Source organism: Anolis carolinensis, chromosome 3 (genome assembly GCF_035594765.1).
Source record: "Anolis carolinensis isolate JA03-04 chromosome 3, rAnoCar3.1.pri, whole genome shotgun sequence".
Classification (NCBI taxonomy): domain Eukaryota; kingdom Metazoa; phylum Chordata; class Lepidosauria; order Squamata; family Dactyloidae; genus Anolis; species Anolis carolinensis.
This window is the reverse complement of record NC_085843.1, coordinates 119,111,687-119,130,162: the sequence shown is the minus strand read 5'-3', so window position 1 is coordinate 119,130,162 and position 18,476 is coordinate 119,111,687. Positions and strand designations below refer to the sequence as shown.

Below are 18,476 nucleotides of genomic sequence, written 5' to 3'. Positions count from 1 at the left end.
CAAAGCTCCGCCCACTCTCCTCTTCACGTGACTTCCCCGGCCACAACGCAGACGCCGAGGGGGCGTGGCCAAGCTGTATCCCGCTGCAAGGCAAAGCCTATTAAGTGGCAAGCAGCGCGCCATTTGCGGCTTAGGGCGAAAGGGATTTCATTTGAGTTCATGCACTGCTGGAGTGCTTACAGGCGTTTCTTCCAGGCTAAATAGGGTGCCAACAACAGGATCTGTGATGCTAAATATATGCTGCTACTGCCCGCTCTAGGCATCTGCCTGCGAAACTGCATATAATTCCATACTTACATATAAAATCCCAAATATTGGTTGAGATCTAGGATGCATCTACAGCAAACTTGGGCCCTCCAGGGGTTTTGGACTTCAACTCCCACAATTCCTAACAGGCTGTTAGGAATTGTGGGAGTTGAAATCCAAAACCCCTGGAGGGCCCAAGTTTGCCCAAGCCTGCCCTACAGTGTAGAGCAGTTCAATATCACTTAAATTGCCAATTCACAATGCTATTGAATCATGGGAGTTGTAGTTTTGCAAGGTCTTTAATCTCTGCAAAATAGTGCTCATGCCTCACGGAACTACTTTCCCCACGATTGCACAGCATTGAGCCATGGCAGTCAAAGTGGTGTCAAGCTACATTAATTTTACAGTGTAGATTACACCCCTAGACTTACATCGACAAGAGTAGGGATTTAAATTATTCCAATATGACCAGAGCTGGAGCTAACTAATCAATGATTTATAAAGTGTAATTTTAATTTGGAATTAATACGCTTTCCCACTGAGAAGTCTGTGAATCTCAGCTAGGCAAGGCCCTTTGAATAAACTGCTGAACAAAATGCATAAATTGTGTTGATTCAATGTTTCTTCTCTGTATGCATTCGCTTTCAAGTCACCTGTCAAATTATGGCAACTCCATTATTTCTTACATCTCATCAAGGCTCAAAGTAGGGTACAATATAGAATTAAAATACAACATATAACTACAAACATGTAAAACCAATTCAAGCACATAGGTTAAAACAAGCATAAAATTAATAAAAAATAACACATTAAAATAACCCATAAATGCCTACTTGGAGGATAAAATTTACTGGGTATTCCTTTGTTTATGTTGTTGTATTGTGTTTTTTGCTTCGGCCTTTAACCCGAAAGCAATAAATGTGACGCACTTTAGAATCTGGTCATATTTGCTCAACAGGTTTGTTCCGAAGGCCATGTGCCTCCCAGGGCATCTCCATTTCAGGAGCATTGTATGCTTTCCAGGGAATTTAAAGAACAAATTCCAGCAGATCCAATGATATTCAGCTGCGGTTTGTGACTACAGTAACAGATGTATTGTGGCAGCAGATATCTTCTGGTAGGCTGTTAGGAATGGTGGGAGTTGAAGTCCAAAACACCTGGAGGGGCAAAGTTTCCCCATGCCTGATGTATAGCATTCAGTGGCCCTTGGGGTTTAATCCCTGGACCCCTCTCAACACAAAATCTGTGGCTACTGGATTTGATCTGCCATCTTTGGAGGGAGGGGGCAACTACAATGTATGATGGATGCAGTTTCACCCCACTTTGGTTCCCACGGCTCCTTGCTATGGTATCGGGGTTGGCAGCCAGGCTAGGGGCCCTTCCACACAGCCCTATAACCCAGAATATCAAGGCAGAAAATCCCACAATATCCGCTTTAACTGGGTTATCTGAGTCCACACTCTGATAATGTGGGATTTTCTGTCTTGATATTCTAGGATATAGGGCTGTGTGGAAGGGCCCCTACAAGATCTACTTTGGACTGGGTTATCTGAGTCCACACTGCCATATATCCCAGTTCAAAGCAGATAATGTGAGACTTTATTCAGCTGTGTGGAAGGGGCCTAGGAGTTCTTTAGCGCAGGATTCAATGGCACCGAGCCATGGCTTTGCAAGCGGTGCCAAACCGCGCCAGTCCCAGCGTGTAGGAGGCGCCCGCTCTGTCCCGCCGTGATCCCTCCTTTCACCAAAGGAGGAGGAGGAGCCATTTTGTGAGGCGCCGCGGAGGACGGCTTCTCGCTCCCTCTCTCCTCCCCGCGAAGGCCTGCCTGCTTTCCTTCCTTCTCCGGCCCTGAGGAGATGCGGCTGGCTGCTTCCCGGAGGCCCAGGGCCGGGCAGGAGGGAGGACAGAGCCGCCGTTGAGCCCCGAAAATGGCCGGCGAGCCCCAAAAGAAGCAGCAGCAGCGGCACTTGTCGGCCTTAGTGGGGCACACCAACGGGCTCACCAAGCCCGCCTCCCTGGCCGGGGGCCGAAGCGGCGCCGTCGCCTCCAAGAAGCTGATCATCAAAAACTTCCGAGGTGGGTGTGGGCCCGAGGCTATGCTGAGCCTTGGCATTATTCCCTTCGCCTCCCTGCCCCTTCTCCCCTCAGGAAGGGCTAGGCCCCCAAAAGCTGTGGAGAGCTGTGGCCCCTTCCACACAGCTGAATAAAATCCCACATTATCTGCTTTGAACTGGAATAGATGGCAGTGTGGACTCAGATTACTTAGTTCAAAGCAGACACTGTGGGTTTTTCTGCCTTGATATTCTGGGTTATATGGCTGTGTGGAAGGACCCTGTGACACCTCTTCGGGGTTGGGGCAAAATGGTGCCTTCTACACCATTTTTAACAGGACAGGTGGAGTCTATCCACAAAGCAAGACAGGGTTTTGGAATACAGGGTGTCCCAAAAGTCTCCATACAGAGGAAGACTGACCAAAGGCCTATTATACCAGGCATGGGCAAATTTGGGCCCTCCAGGTGTTTTGGACTTCAACTCCCTCAATTCTTAACAGCCTACGGGCTTGTTAGGAATTGTGGGAGTTGAAGTCTAAAACACCTGGAGGGCCCAAGTTTGCCCAAGCCTGTTTTAGACAGTAGTCTCAGGCCCCTTCCTCACTGCCATATAACCCTGAATTTAATAATAATAATAATCATCATCATCATCTTTATTTGTATCCCACCCCATCTCCCCATAGAGAACTTGGAGCAGCTAACATCATAAAAGCCAAGTATTCAATGCCAACAAATAAATACATGCATACATAACTTAATAAAACATGTAGAAAGCACAACAGCAATTCAACCATTTAAAAATCACAATTAAACAATACAACAACAAGGCAGAAAATCCCACAGTATCTGCTTTAAACTGGTGGCCCTTCCAGACAGGCCCTATATCTGATCCCAGGTTTTCTGTTTATTATTACCTGGCAGTGCAGACTCATATAATCCAGTTTAAAGCATAAAACCTGAGATCCTGGGATATAGGGCCTATCTGGAAGGGCCCTGGGTTGTCTGAGTCCACACTGCCATATATCCCAGTTCAAAGCAGAAAATGTGGGATTTTATTCAGCGGTGTGGAAGGGGCCACAGATAACCCAGTTCAAAGCCAATATTGTAGGATTTTCTGCCTTGATATTCTGGGTTATATGGCTGTGTGGAAGGGCCCTGAGGCCCCTTCCACACAGCTGAATAAAATCCCACATTTTCTGCTTTGAACTGGAATATATGCCAGTGTAGACTCAGGGCCCTTCCACACAGCCATATAACCAGAATATCAAGGCAGAAAATCCCACAATATCTGCTTTGAATTGGGTTACCTGTGTCAATACTGCCATATATTCCAGTTCAAAGCAGAAAATGTGGGATTTTATTCAGCTGTGTGGAAGGGGCCTCCATTATTGGGAATTGGGAGACCCAGGTCAATATAGTTTCTGATTGCCTGAGAACTACTATTCAAAACAGACAGAACTAATACAGGTAGTCCCCAAGTTGTGAACAAGATAGGTTCTGTAGATTTGTTCTTAAGTTCAATTTGTATGTATGTCCGGAGCAGGTAATTTTGGTTTAAGTATTTCAATATTAATATCAAGTCAAGACAGAGTTTATAGTATGGTATAGTATGCGGTATATTACAGACAGTCTGACTAACAGTCAGATACAAATATCTGATTTACAAATGACTCCTAGTTTAGAACAGGGATGAGACAAAGAGTTAGAGAAATCTATCCCTTGGAAGGGAAATTCAGTCCTGAAAGAGCCATCATCATGGGGAAAAGGTGTCTCCACTGAAGCTTCATTGCCAGTCCTTGTTTCCACAACAAGCCAACATTTTCAAAATCCAATTCTCACAGGGACAGAAAGTGAGGTGAAATCTTTTGAACAAAACAAGCACTACAAGGGTGTTAACCCATCCTTATACTATCCAAAGGTTTATATATATATATATATATATATATATATATATATATATATGTGTGTGTGTGTGTGTGTGTGTGTGTGTGTGTGTGTGTGTGTGTGTGTGTTCTGACTTAAATACAAATTCAACTTAAGAACAAACCTACAAAACCTATTTTGGGTATGTGTGTGTGCTTTGGATAGCATAGAGAAGGGTTAACAGCCCAGTGGTGTCTTTTTTGCTGTCTGTGTGCCTGTTCAGAAGATTTCTCCCCACTTTCTGTCCCTGTAGTCATTGGATTTTGAAAAAATTGACTTGTTGTGGAAACAAGGATTGTTGAGAAAGCTTCAGTGGAGACACCTTTTCCCCATGGTGATAGCTATTTCAGGAGTGCATTCCCCTTTCAAGGGGTAGATTTCTCTCACTTCCTGTTGTCTAACCCCCGTTCTTAACTATGAGTTGTTTGTAATTCAGATATTTGTAGCTGACTGTCAGGAAAGGCCCTTCCACACAGCCATATAAGCCAGAATATCAAGACAGATAATACACAATATCTGCTTTGAACTGGGTTATCTTGAGTCCACACTGCAATATAATCCAGTTCAATGTGGATTTTATACAGCTGTGTGGAAGGGGCCTAAGACTGTAATATACCGCATATTATATCATACTATAAGCTCTGTATTGACTTGATATTAATATTGAAATACAAAAATTAAAAGCAAATGACAACAATTTAATGCAGTTTTATCGGCTTTTTAAAAAGTATTATTTTTTGCCACTTGTTTGAGTTCTGGTTAACGGAGGGTTAATACCTTAAATAAAAAAACTATTTTTATAGTACAGTAAACTGTGTTATGTTAAGTTTGTCTTTATTTGGTTTCAGTTACTGTATTTTAGTATTAATATCAAATCAATAGAGTTTATAGTATGGGGTATAGTGTTCGCTAGGCCTATTTTTAATAGTAACTCTCAAACAACTGGAAAAACATACATAATGACATAGTTTGGAGGTGGGATCCAAAAGTAAACTTGAGATTTGTTTATTTCCTATCCACCTCATGCCTTAAACTAATTTATACATAAAATAATGTTGTCTACATTGAACCCTCAGAAAGCAAAATATGTCACTATTTTAGCCACAATGTGAACAATTTTGAAATATTTCGGCTTTCCAGATAAGGTATATATGCTCAAGCTATATTTTGAAATAGGCAGTTCATGCTCAGGACACATACACCATAATAAATCTGTTAGTTACGAAGGTGTCACCGACCAGACGCTTGTAGTGTGTCAAGTCTTATTAGCATTTTATTGGTTGAGAGCAGAAATGAGAATTCTTCTCCTGAGCCTCCAATTGTATTCTTACCGGGACACTGTAATTCTAGTATGTATTTATTTATTTGTGTGTGCCAGCAGCCTTAATAGCACTTCATTGAGATGAAAAATATTAAATCCTTATCCACACCTTTCAATTATATTTTTATGGGTGGCATTATAATTTTACTAATGTCACTATGGACAGCCTTAAAAATTTTCAATGGTGACATTTGAGTAATGATATCCATCATTCAGTTTCAAGATAAAACACCAAAATGAACACTTTCACCTACATTGGATAGATATACACTACATTCTGGAGAACTGATTTTATATGTGGATTAAAAATGTAAATGCTGAAACAGATTTGTGAAAACGTGTCTATCTGGAGGTTTGCCTCTTTTGCAGAAGGCAGTCTTGTTGACTTACTTGAGTCACCACTTAGATGTGCATATTGTTTTTACACTGTTGATCTGTCACCTACATTTGTGTGCATCGCTGCATCCAGACTTTCAAATATGCCTCACTTGAAGGAGTAGTACAGACACATAGTGTCATGAGGGCATGTTCTTTGTTAGGTAGATCAAGGATTCTTAGCAACTTCCCCTGGCCTAACATACAGGAATGAAAGAGAAGGTGCTTGGCAGTGGGCCTAGGTCAGATCAGCACCTGGCAGCGAGCACAAGCCTCTCTGTTTGTTGACATGTGACATTTGCTGCCCTTTCCTCGCTTTATTTATTTATTTAGTATATTTTTGGATGCCCATCCAGTCATTGAGCACTTGAGGCAATGTACAGTTAAGAATAATAGGATAAAACTGCATCAGACTACGAAACAAACCCAGCAGCCCTAAACATACAAGAAAACCTGGTTACATAAAAATAGAGAACTCAAATAAAACCAGAGAGCAACATGAACATGAAAACCTGGCAGAGAAGTACTGCCTTCATCAGTTTTGTAAAGTACATTAAAACAGGAAATTATCTAAACTTGCAATAAGTTTTCCACAAGTGGGTTGCTGCTACACAGATGGCCCTGTGTCTACCTTTGAATCTCATCCTTAAATGGTTTTCAATTGCATTTTTCAACCCCCCCCCCCCCCCCCAAGTGTTGAAACAAAACCTCAAATGATGCACTCTCACTGCCTTTGGAAATTATATTAGTTTGTATTGCTGCTCTCCTGGCAGATTGGGGTCCTATCTTTAGCTCCCCTGTTACTCCTATCTTGGTAAATTGCCTTTGAGTAAGTAGTATATCTACCATGTGCCAACAGCTGTAACAGTCACAATGTGTCAGGTCATATCCTTGTGTTCATATTTGTTCATTCCCTCTAAATGGAACCCAGTTGTTTCATACTGCTAGTCATCAACAGATTAGAAACCTTGGATACTGTCTGATGTATGAGTATTTAAAATATCCCCAGGAGGAACTTATCTGTGTAAACTTAAAGTGTATATGATTTAACACCTGTTACCTCAGCCCTCGCCTAATCTTGCTAGGTAAAATCTAGAGTGTTAAAAATCCAAACAAGAAATTTCACTTCTCTGAATTTTGGCTCTGCAAAATTTTAATAAAACATGGTTTCTTTAAAAAAAAATTGCCTCTCTGCCCCCCCCCCCTCAGTGTCTTGTCATATTGGAAACAAGTTAAGGGATATATAATTATGCTTTAGGTTATATCATCTATAGAAACTATTTTTAAGTTTTCAGTCCAAACATTTGCCTGGTACCGCATAATTAAGTCCCAATATTTTCAATGGGATTTGCTCACCAACTTGTATAGAGTTGCATTCTTTGCTTATGTCTTGTTCAGTATGGCTAATTTCAGATAATCAGACTTCAAACCAATAATCCCCTTTCTATATGGGATTATTAGTTTTTAAAAAATAGGGACAGAATCATAATTGTCTGGCCCTTAAAAGAGAGCTTGATATAGTCTTGGTGATGCATGGTAAGAAATAACTCTGTCCAACTCCTTATATTGATGTGGCTGTGATTGAAGGAATCAGATGCACAAAACATCTTAAACATCTTTTAAATGGGAAAATGGCTCAGAATAATAAAGAAGTGGGATGAAGTGCTGGTTGTGTGTACAGATACCTTCAAGTCACCTTTCAATTAATAGCAACCCAATGAATTTCATAGAGGCTCTTAGTAAAGGTGATTATTGGTGATCTCCTATCCAAGTATTAACCAGGGTGGACACTTCTAAGCTTTTAAAATCAAACAACATTTTCCCTGGGTCTTGTGTTTTGGGGAGAAATTCTGGCCCAGAGCTCTTCGTTCGTCGGGGGAGGCCCTCCTCTCGCTTCCGCCGCCGTCACAAGCGCAGTTGGTGGGGATGAGAGAGAGGGCCTTCTCTGTAGTGGCCCCCTGGTTCTGGACTTGCTCCCTAGGGAGATCAGGCAAGCCCCTACCCTGATGGTGTTTCAGACGAGCCTGAAAACCTGGCTTTTCACCCAGGCCTTTGGTTAAGATCTCCCATCCCCATCATAATCATAACTATATTCCTCGACCTTTCCTGCATTGGTCACACCTCTCCTGGTTATCTGACATTACCTCAGGGCTCCTCTCATCCCAAATTGACCTCAAACAAATCTGTAGCACTTTATCTATGTTTTGAGTTTACGACTTATAATGTGCACTTTGCTAATCTACTATTACAACCTCACTGTTTTTAAATTCTATGTTTTTAATAAGTGTGTTTTTATTCTTTTTGGTTAATGTGCACATACTACAATTGGTGCATGTTATTGTTTATTGATGTATTGTATATTGTTATTGTTTTGTATTCGATATTTCTGTGAGCCTCCCCAAGTCCCCTCCGGGGGAGATGGTGGCGGGATACAAATAAAATTGTTGTTGTTATTATTATTATTATTATTATTATTATTATTATTATTATTATTATTGAAGGCTATAATGATTATAACATAAGTGTTCAAGAAATGAGATAATGTGCCAAGCACACATGTATATCAGATCTACACGTGTATACTAATCCTGTACATGTTTATTTGGGATTAAATCTCTCTGCATTTAGTAGACTTAATTTCAAGCAAATGAGTAGGATGTAAGCCTTTGTAAGAGATTATAATACACTTGTGCAAAATACATTTGCTACAGATATGCCTTTCTAGCACATACTGTAGTTGGAAATGATGCTTTAGCCAGACAGGTGATGGGTTTTTTTTCAGTGTAATTGCATGGAACTTCTGATTTATATTAACTTTATTATATGAAGTTTAAATAGTGTATGTTCTTAACTCATTCAGTTATATATTTGAATTTTAAAATGTATGCAATCAAATCACTTATCAGATATATATAGTATTGTACAGATATTCCCAGTATTGAAGCTCTATCCTTATTTTGCTTTTCCCAGAATCTCAAAGTCCTTTATGAAAATAAAAATATTGTACAGTATTATAAACCTGAATTATTATGGTCGTTTCTTAAAATATAAAATTGGAAAACTATTGTACGTGTTAAAGTAGTTCTGTTTCTGTTTTGCAGAGAGACCCACTTTGCCTGATAATTATACTCGAGAAACATGGCAGAAACTTCATGAAGCAGTCAGAGCAATTCAGACTAGCACATCTATTAAATATAATCTTGAAGAGCTATACCAAGTAAGAGTTGCAAGTTATTTTTAAAGAATATATGTTAACAAGATGAATATTTTTGTTATAGTGGCTTGGGGAGATACAATGACCCATTTAAATTAAATAAAACTTTAGAAAATTTATTCTCAATCAGTTGAGATAATTTTAAACTATGATGTCCAATGACTGTGTCTAGTATTTCTGCCTAAGGCTAACCAAATTCCTTTCCCCTGGTACGCAATTTTCAATCTGCAGAGAAACTTGCAGAGGGATGTATTCAGCGCTGCAGTTCCCCATTGCATTTCATAGATCAAGATGATGTATACTGTGATTTATGGTTTGGATTCCCTTGTGTCAAGAAGTTCCAGTGAACATGTTTATGCATTATGGTTATCAATGTGCAGACAAGGGCCTATAACAAAATTTTATACAGTTTGGAATGACTGTTCAGGATTTCAGATGCACCCTTTATCATTTTCTATCTTCTTTCTACCACTAGATCTGTAATCTAAGCATTTTAATGACCATTTTATTTTTATTTTTTTCTTTATCTTTTTAGGCTTTGGAATTCTGTTTTATTAATCTGTTTGTTTTTTGGTGTTTCTCCAGATTTTGGTCTGATAATATCTTCAGGGGTTTTTTTGAGAAAGGAAGGAAATAAAATGATATATAGATGGATTATGCAGCCTGCATGGTATAGTGCAGGGGTCCTCAAACTTTTTAAGCAGAGGGCCAGTCCACAATCCTTCAGACTGTTGAGGGGCTAAATTATCATTTGAAAAAAAATACGAACAAATTGTAGTGCTAAAAAACAACAACAATGAAAGAACAATACAATATTTAAAAATAAGAACAATTTTAACCAACATAAACCAATCAGGATTTCAATGGGAAGTGTGGGCCTGATTCTGGCCAATGAGATAGTCAAGTTAATTAGGGTTGTTGTTGTGTGCCTTCAAGTCATTTCAGACTTTGGGCGAGCTTAAGTCTAAAACTGAGGACGGGGGCCAGGTAAATGACCTTGGGGGGCCGCATCCGGCCCACGGGCCTTAGTTTGGGGACCCCTGGTATAGTGGTTTGAGCATTGGACTATGACTCTGGAGACCAGAGACATGGGAATTGTAGTTTGTTGAGATACCAGCACTCGTTAGCAGAAAAGGCGAAAGACCTTGTAAAAAAACAGCTTCCATGATTCCATAGCACCGAGCTATGGCAATTAAAATGGTGCCAAACTGCATTAATTCTGTGATGTAAATGCACCCTAAATTAGCCTGCAGTTCTCAGGTGGGGTGATTATTGTTTTATTACTAATGTTCAAGTAATATGTAGTTCAAACAGTTTCTCTGTGTGAAAGAGGGAGGAAGCAGAACTCCTTTTTCTCCTTTGCTTTACCTTGGGAATTTTTCATGGATTGAAGCTTTCCTGCATGTTCTGTTTTTCTGTCTTTTCCCTAGTATTTTTCCTTTGTGCTTCCTTCTCTCCGCATTTCATACTTTCCTTTGATTTTGCTATATGTAGTAAAATAGTGTTAGCACTTAAAATTAAGGGAGATGCTTTCTCTTCAGCTTTCAGTTAAAATGTATGACTTTGAAAAAAATTCATTTAATGCACTGTAAACCTATGATTGTAGCATGAAAATTATTAGAATTATATTTTTAGAATTATGATTTATTCAGACTGCATTAATTTTCTTTAACTTACTATTATGTTGTTTATGTTTTCCAGGCTGTTGAAAATGTCTGTTCTTACAAAGCATCGCCTACACTGTACCGACAGTTAAGACAAGTTTGTGAGGATCATGTGAAAGCACAAATACTTCTATTTAGGGAATATCCTTTTATGTCTAAACACAGATAATGTCAGAGAGACTGTGTCACAAAGACTAACACGTTCATTATAGCATCAACTTCTTTGGTCTATATCCAACTTCATCAGATACATGAAGTACTATGATATCCAGAATTTCTGGTATATCAAATACATATGATTCACTTTATAAAATGTAGATCTGTGCATTATTGTTTACAACATATTGCTTCTTTTTGCAAAATCATTGAAGTGAGACAATTTTGTGCATATATTGTTGGATTCTCACATAAGTCCAATAGGAATTGGCTTAGTTGGCATTATATTGTGTTCCGAAGTGCAGACTGATCTGTCAATCTGAAACTATGAAACAGTTTTGGATTCAGTGGCTTCTCTTTCTTAAGAAAAAAAATTATCTTCTTTTTATAGCACTTATATTAGTCTGTATCAGATTAACTGTGGGCTCTTTTATATTCTAAGGTTTTCGTGGAAGTATTGCTGTACAAATATAACTATTCTTCCTCCTGGTTTGAGAGAGATCGGTTTGAAATTACAGTTCAGAATTTGAGTTGCAATCCTAACTTCTTTTTCAAATCTATGTAGTGTTTCACTGAGCAAATGTGATTACTGATGCCTTGTCTCAAAATATTTTTTCTTAATATATTCAGCACAGATTCTCTTGATAGTGTTCTGTCTTTAAAAAAAATAAACAAATGCTGGCAAGATCACTGCAGGCAAATGGTAGGTCATATGCATTGTGTGTTCCTTAAAAACTCATCCTAAGGAAAGTCATATTGTAGATTTGCTTCTCCTCCTCAGTCAGTTCAACTTGGCTTGACTGTTTGGGCAGTTCAGTTCAATGTCTGACTATCGGAAAAAAGCCAACAAAAATTAAACATGAAAATTTGTGTTAGCTGTAATCCTGTATGATACATGTTAATCTACTTTGACCTTTGTAGTTCTTTGATATTATTCTATAGCTTTGAGGTACAGGGACAGACTAATGTCTTAATTCAGTCTGTATTACAGTCCTTGCATAATTAAGTCACTACTTAAGGAAAAGCCTGTAGCATTATTGATAGAGGAATTACTGGGTTTTCTGTGCTTTGCACAAATGTGCATTGGGTTCACTTACTTACTGTCTCACATTTAGTTCAGTTTCTCACTTATGGCTGCATCTATGTTGAATTAATGCAATTGGAACCATTTTAATTGCAATGCTTTAATGCTCTGGAATACTGGGAATGTAGTTTTATAAGATCTTTAGCTTCCTCTGCGCAGAAGTCTTGGTGCCTCATCAAATGATAACCAGGATTCCATAGCATTAAGCTATGGTAGTTAAAGCAGTGTGGAACTCCATAATTTTTCAATGTAGATAATCTTAATTTTACTGTGAGCTAGATTCATAGTTATATTTAATCATGACCAATGCAACTAGTGTTGGTCTAGGACCCTTGTAAATTAGTGCCCATACCCCTGTTCAGTATGAAAACTCACTGGGTTATCGTAAGCAAATCATGGTCTCTCAACCAATGAGGAAGACAATGGTAAATTTCTGAATATTATAGGGCTGCCCTAAGTCGAAGCTGATCTCAAGGCACATAAGGGTAGCAGTCATTTAATTTTCATTTACTTCAGATTGACTCAGTTGTGTCCAATTTCCCATGACTGCAGCCAGTTTTCTAAACAGAGTTCTTGAGTTGTCACCTTACTTTACAAATAAGAGATTGCATAACAGTGTGGTGTAGATTCCAGCAGGTTGGCTTCAGAACTCAGTTGCACATTATCACAGCTCATTAACAACTAGCTGTTTGATGATAGGGAATTTGTGAAGTCTCCGTAAGGGTTTGAATTAAAGTTGTTTTTTTGCTACTAAACAAAACAACTCAATTACAGTTTTTTTTCCTACTCAAGCAGTATTGTTTTAATAAAATTGACAAAAAGTACTGAGTTCAGATCTGACATGTATGGTGTATGAACTCATTATTTTTGTGGAACCTTCGGTTCTGTTGTTATATACCCATTTTCTCAGAACAGAAAGTGGGTATGTACAGGGAAAACAGGTGTTTTCTGCTAAAACCTGAAGGAAAATGTGCTATTGGGGGCAGAGAAAAAGAAAGAAGGAAACCTTAATGGGCATATATTTTCTTCTTGGCTCACAGAAGATTGAACTGAGTATTCATCTTAAACTGCAAAAGACAGTGGTTATACTATGAAGATTTTAATTTCTTTCCTTTACTGACCAAAACAAACAAACAAACAAATCAAGGCACAGTGTGTCATTTTTGTTTTTGATTAGAATAAATTTTGTGTCTTTCTGTTAGACATCCTGAACTTACATACTTGGAAGTAAACACTATCAAAACAATTGGGACTTCCAAGTAAATAGGTGTACTAGTGTAGCACCTACCCTGTTTTCCCTAAAATAAGACAGGGTCTTATATTAATTTTTGCTCCAAAAGATGTGTTAGGTCTTGTTTTCAGGGACAGTCATATTTTTCCAAATTGACTTTTTAAATGAAATATCTAGGGCTTATTTTTTAAATAGGGCTTAGATTTCAAGCATCCTCAGAAATGCTGAAAAATCATGATAGGTCTTATTTTGGGGGAATCAGGGTAGTAGGTACTGCAAATGGCAAAGTTAAAGGGGAAATGTATAATGTAGCAAGTTAGTGTTTCCTCTCAGCCTCCTTTGTTGTTAACAGAAGATGATGGAGTGTCTAGCAATTAAAAATTCAATGGGAAAGAGCAGTCTGACACAGTGTTATACAGAAGTCTTGCCATTGTGGCGCAATAAGAACAAACTTTTGTCAGATTCCCATACTAGACCACAAATCTGAAGATGATTTGACAAATCCACTCTAATGCAGAAAGATGGCAGAAAAGATTCTGATATCTGTAATTAAATATTTACAAACGACAGTATACATATTTATTTAAACAATGCACAGAGTGCTTACACTATCTAAAAAATACTAAGTAATTTACATTAGCAGATCAAGAGACCATAGAAGATGCTAAAATTTATAAAATGTAGTAATATATAAAAATCCTCATCAGTTACATTTACTGTAAAACAGAAAACACAAAATTCAATCATTTAAAAACTGCACAGCATCATTAGTCTAGGAAGACCTAGGTGAAGAGGAAATTCTTGATAGGTTTCTTAAACCATGTAACAACTGGCATGCCCAAAGGGTGTTGGGACTCTGTCATCGTGACGCCATTTCACAGAATAGATGCCACTGTAAGGAAAGCCTGCTTCTACTTATGCTTAGCAGCAAGAATGGAAGTACAGTAGAGACTCGTTTATCCAACCTTTGCTTATCCAGAATTCTGTATTATCCAATGCAGTCTGCCTTTTAGTAGTCGATGTTTTTGTAGTCATTTTTTTCAATACATTGCAATGTTTTGGCGCTAAATTTGTAAGTACAGCAATGACTACATAACGTTACCGTGTATTGAGCTGCTTTTTCTGTCAGTTTGTTGAAAAACATAATGTTTTGGTGCTTAATTTGTAAATCATAACGTAATTTGATGTTTAATAGGCTTTTCCTTAATTTAGCCTTATTATCCAACATTTTTACTGGATAAGCGAGACTCTACTGTAATAACAAGCTGAAAAGGATGTCATACTTTATCATTGTTGGGTAACTAGATGTAGACTGTGGTACTTACTATTTTAATTATAGATAACTAACAGAATAAAAAAGGGAATTGAAACATCCAAATTCAATTCTCATTTTGCAGTGCTTGATATTTCTTTAATTACATCTGTAAACAAGAATTCAGTAGTTTATTCACTACCAAAAGTACATTCCAATTTATGAAATGATATTTTTAGTAGTCCAACATAGTTTATTTTCTGAAAATTTATTTACTTGTAACTTCTAATGCATTTTCTATTTATATAAATAGTTTTATTGTTCATGAATTGATGTTTCTTCATAGATCCGTTGGAATGAATGTTGTCTATCTTTACACTATAGAGAGAAATTGTCACCTGGTAGCTATCAGGTTGCTGCCAGATGACAATTTGTCACATGACCCTGTGCAACCATGCTTCAGGGATCTTTGTAACCTTAAAGATTTTTATTTGGAAAGGAGATCCAGGAACTTGGCCCCAAATTTAACTCGTATACTAGTAAACAGTCTTTGAACTTGAATCAGTGATTAATAGACAGTCGGGGCAGGTGATTTTACAGCTTATTTCGTGTCAGAAGCATTGCATAATAAATAAGTTTAAAGTGATAAAATAAAGGAATCACAAGTAGCTAAATAGTTTTAGACCAAAAGCTGGCAACAGCAACCGTATTATCCGTAGCTTTAAACAACTCCTCGGTACATGAGGCAAGACATTGTGGGCAAGCATACATATGTGGGGTTGTTTGTTCTGCTCCACAGTCACACAAGGTGGGGGATTCCTCCAGGCAGTGCCATCTTGCTAAGTTGTCTTTTAATGTGCCCACTCCGCTTCTGAGTCTATTTAGGGACTTCCAAGTTGCCCATTCTTGGTTTGCCCCTGGAGGCAGACCCTCATGGGGGGCCATCCAGTTGGAATTGCCTGGTTTAGCTGCCCCGAGGGATACTCTTGCTGTTGCTGGAGGAACATTAAGAAGAGTGTTGGTTCTCATGAAGCTTTTCCTTGATTTGAGTCTAGTGGGAGGAGGCTGATAGTCATGCAGTGGATGGCTTTCGCAATGTTTGACCTTATTTCTCTCACAGTTAGCAGCAACTTCCCGTCGCACATCGGGGGGGGGGGGGGGCAATGCCAGCTAACTTGTAGAGCTTATCAATAGGTGTAGGTTTAAGGCATCCTGTGATTATTCAGCATGTTTCGTTCAGTGCTATGCATGGGCAGACTTGTGCCAGACAGGACAGGTGTACTCAGCAGTTGAGTAAGAGAAGGCCAGGGCTGATATTCTTATTAATTGTGGGTCTGCACCCCATGCACTTCCAGTAAGTTTCTGCAGGATGTTGTTGCGTGCAGCTACTTTGTGCTTGGTGTTCATGCAGTGTTTCCTATATGTTAGTGTTCTATCTAAGGAGACACCAAGATATTTAGGATGAAAACAGTGTTTGAGCTCTTGGCCTTCCCAAGTAACTTTCAGCTTCCTGTTGGCTTCATGGTTACGTAGGTGGAAAGCACAGACTTGTGTTTTGGCAGGGTTAGGTTTCAGGTGGTTATCTTTGTAGTAGCTGGAGAGATCTATCAAGGCATTAGTGAGTTGGTTTTCAATTGTTTCAAAATCTTTTGCTTGTGTTGTTAGCCCAAGGTCATCAGCATATATAAAGCTCTTACACATTTTACAGTGATGTTATTTTTACCTAGCTATGCAGCACACTCAAAGCATCCAGACTCCACATTGTACACCAACTGCAACTTCCAGAGACAAATCAGAAAGCACAATATAAAGCACATTGTCTAAGGTGCATTAGAAATACAAGGTTTCTAAAGCAAAGAAGAGCAAATTACTTTGAAATACATTCTAAATGAAGAATAATTATGAATATTGATAATTCATAGAAAATCAGGAAATGTACATTATCCATGTGTAAGGTAAACAGAGTAAATAAAAAGCAAACTTATTCTGCTTTACATTTTTGTTTTCAGATCATGATTAGAAGTATTTTTCTATTTTTGGATCGTACTTATGTCCTTCAGAATTCAATGCTACCTTCTATATGGTAGGTACAGTATTTGAATTTGTTTGCACCTACGCTGTCAATTGAGAAGTAGCTCAGAGGGGCATTATTGACAACAGATTAAAATCAAGTACAACCATCAGTGGCTACAGCTTACACAGATTTGTACTAGGGTTCAGTCATTAGTTATCTGCTGTTTAGTTTACGACCTCATCCTGAAACTACTGGGCAAGTATCAAAATTTAGGTCATTTCCTCCACCGGGTTATGTAGCAGCTAGGTTGGAGCCTTGAAGCATCACCTCAGATTTCTTGATATCCCACATTCTTGGGGAATGGGGTGCAGCTGTCCCCAGCTCATCTCAGAATGGATCCTATCCATATCTCCATAACATGTATAACAATGGTAAGAAAATAAATTAATTACTAGAGATTCCTCTTTGTTTTTGTCTCTGTATCTTAACTATTATCTATTTAGCGTTCTCTCTTGTATTACCCATTATTTAAAATATTGGGGACTGAAGCAGTAGGGTTTTTAAAATAGAAGAAGAACACATATTTAACAGCCTATCAAGAGACAATAAAGATGGTTCTAAAACAGTGAAATGTGTGGTAAGGAGTCCACTTTAGCCCCTTTAGAGTTCTGTCTGCTACTCAGTAGCAAACACTTCAGGGTTTTGGTCCCAAACAGAATTTCAATGAAAGTGTATAAAGGAACATGCAATTACTAAAGTAACACATCCCCAAACTAGCAGACAACTAAAGATAAAATTATACTCAAGAGTGAACTATTAACAAGATATATGTGGAGCACAAGCATAATGTAAGATATGTATCTAATGTTTATCAATTTAATATCACTTTCGAAAAGATGTTTACAGACTTGAGTACCTTCCTACTAAGTTGAACACTAACAATTTTTTATGTTTTTGCAGGGATATGGGACTAGAACTTTTCAGATCCCATATTATTAGTGATAAACTAGTTCAAACTAAAACTATTGATGGAATTTTATTGTTGATTGAACGAGAACGGAATGGTGAAGCTGTAGATAGGAGCTTGTTACGAAGTCTGTTAAGTATGCTGTCTGATTTACAAGTAAGTATAATGCATTTTAGTTCACTTAATTGGCCCTTTTATTGAAATGTAGGCTACTAACTATGATTTAGGGAAAACAAACCAACTTGAGACTGCTTCTGGTTTCCTCTTTTTGGCTGAACTCTATAAAGAAAGGGAAGAGGAGTCCTTGAACTGTATGTGCATTATGAACAAGCCTAGCCATTGTACTCTTCAACTTACATTTGCTCACTATAAAGTCTCTGAAACTAGGAATATTTCTTAAGATAAAGGGGTTTTTTTTAGAATGAACAAAGATAAACATCTTAAACTAAGATATTAAAGAAGTCTATAGAAATTGCTTGATATCTTTTGCTGCTATGACTAGATACTAATTTAATAAACTACATCAGTATATTTATTAAATAGGTTTACAAAGACTCATTTGAGCCAAGGTTTTTGGAAGATACAAACCGTTTGTATACTGCAGAAGGCCAAAGGTTGATGCAAGAAAGAGAGGTATGAATTTCTTTTGAGAAGTAATTTCAAGGAGCCTGATCTCTTTGTTACATAAAGTCTAAGTGAAGCTGCTATCCCTTGAGTCAGAATCACTTAAACATCTGTACACATGTGAAGTGTCTGCTGACAAGTTATTACAACTATAACTATTATATATTTGCTGGGAATATTTGAAAGATTTTTCAGGATGTTTGGGTGATCCTATCAGAAGGAAATCAGGTTGTATAAAAGTTATATAAATAACCAGAATAATTTTGTTTCCACATAATGGACTTTTTACCTGTCTACCGGTAAAACCTCTGAGTGCATCTTGACATGCTGTTTAACTTGGGGAGGAGCTGCAT

The 18,476-nt window shown here is 38.1% G+C and overlaps 1 protein-coding gene across 2 annotated transcripts in view; it reads left to right on the top strand.

Annotated features, from left to right (window-relative positions):
- Nucleotides 1-1,988: 1,988 nt before the first annotated feature.
- cul4a (cullin 4A) overlaps nt 1,989-18,476 on the top strand; it is a 40,158-nt gene continuing 23,670 nt past the window's right edge. For both annotated transcript variants that reach the window (XM_062977280.1, XM_062977279.1), the window contains exons 1-7: nt 1,989-2,323; nt 9,019-9,134; nt 10,833-10,937; nt 11,586-11,654; nt 16,528-16,601; nt 17,493-17,655; nt 18,043-18,132. In XM_062977280.1, the coding sequence (XP_062833350.1) occupies nt 2,176-2,323; nt 9,019-9,134; nt 10,833-10,937; nt 11,586-11,654; nt 16,528-16,601; nt 17,493-17,655; nt 18,043-18,132 (765 nt within the window). In that variant the 5' untranslated portion in view covers nt 1,989-2,175. The remainder of the gene's footprint in view (nt 2,324-9,018; nt 9,135-10,832; nt 10,938-11,585; nt 11,655-16,527; nt 16,602-17,492; nt 17,656-18,042; nt 18,133-18,476) is intronic.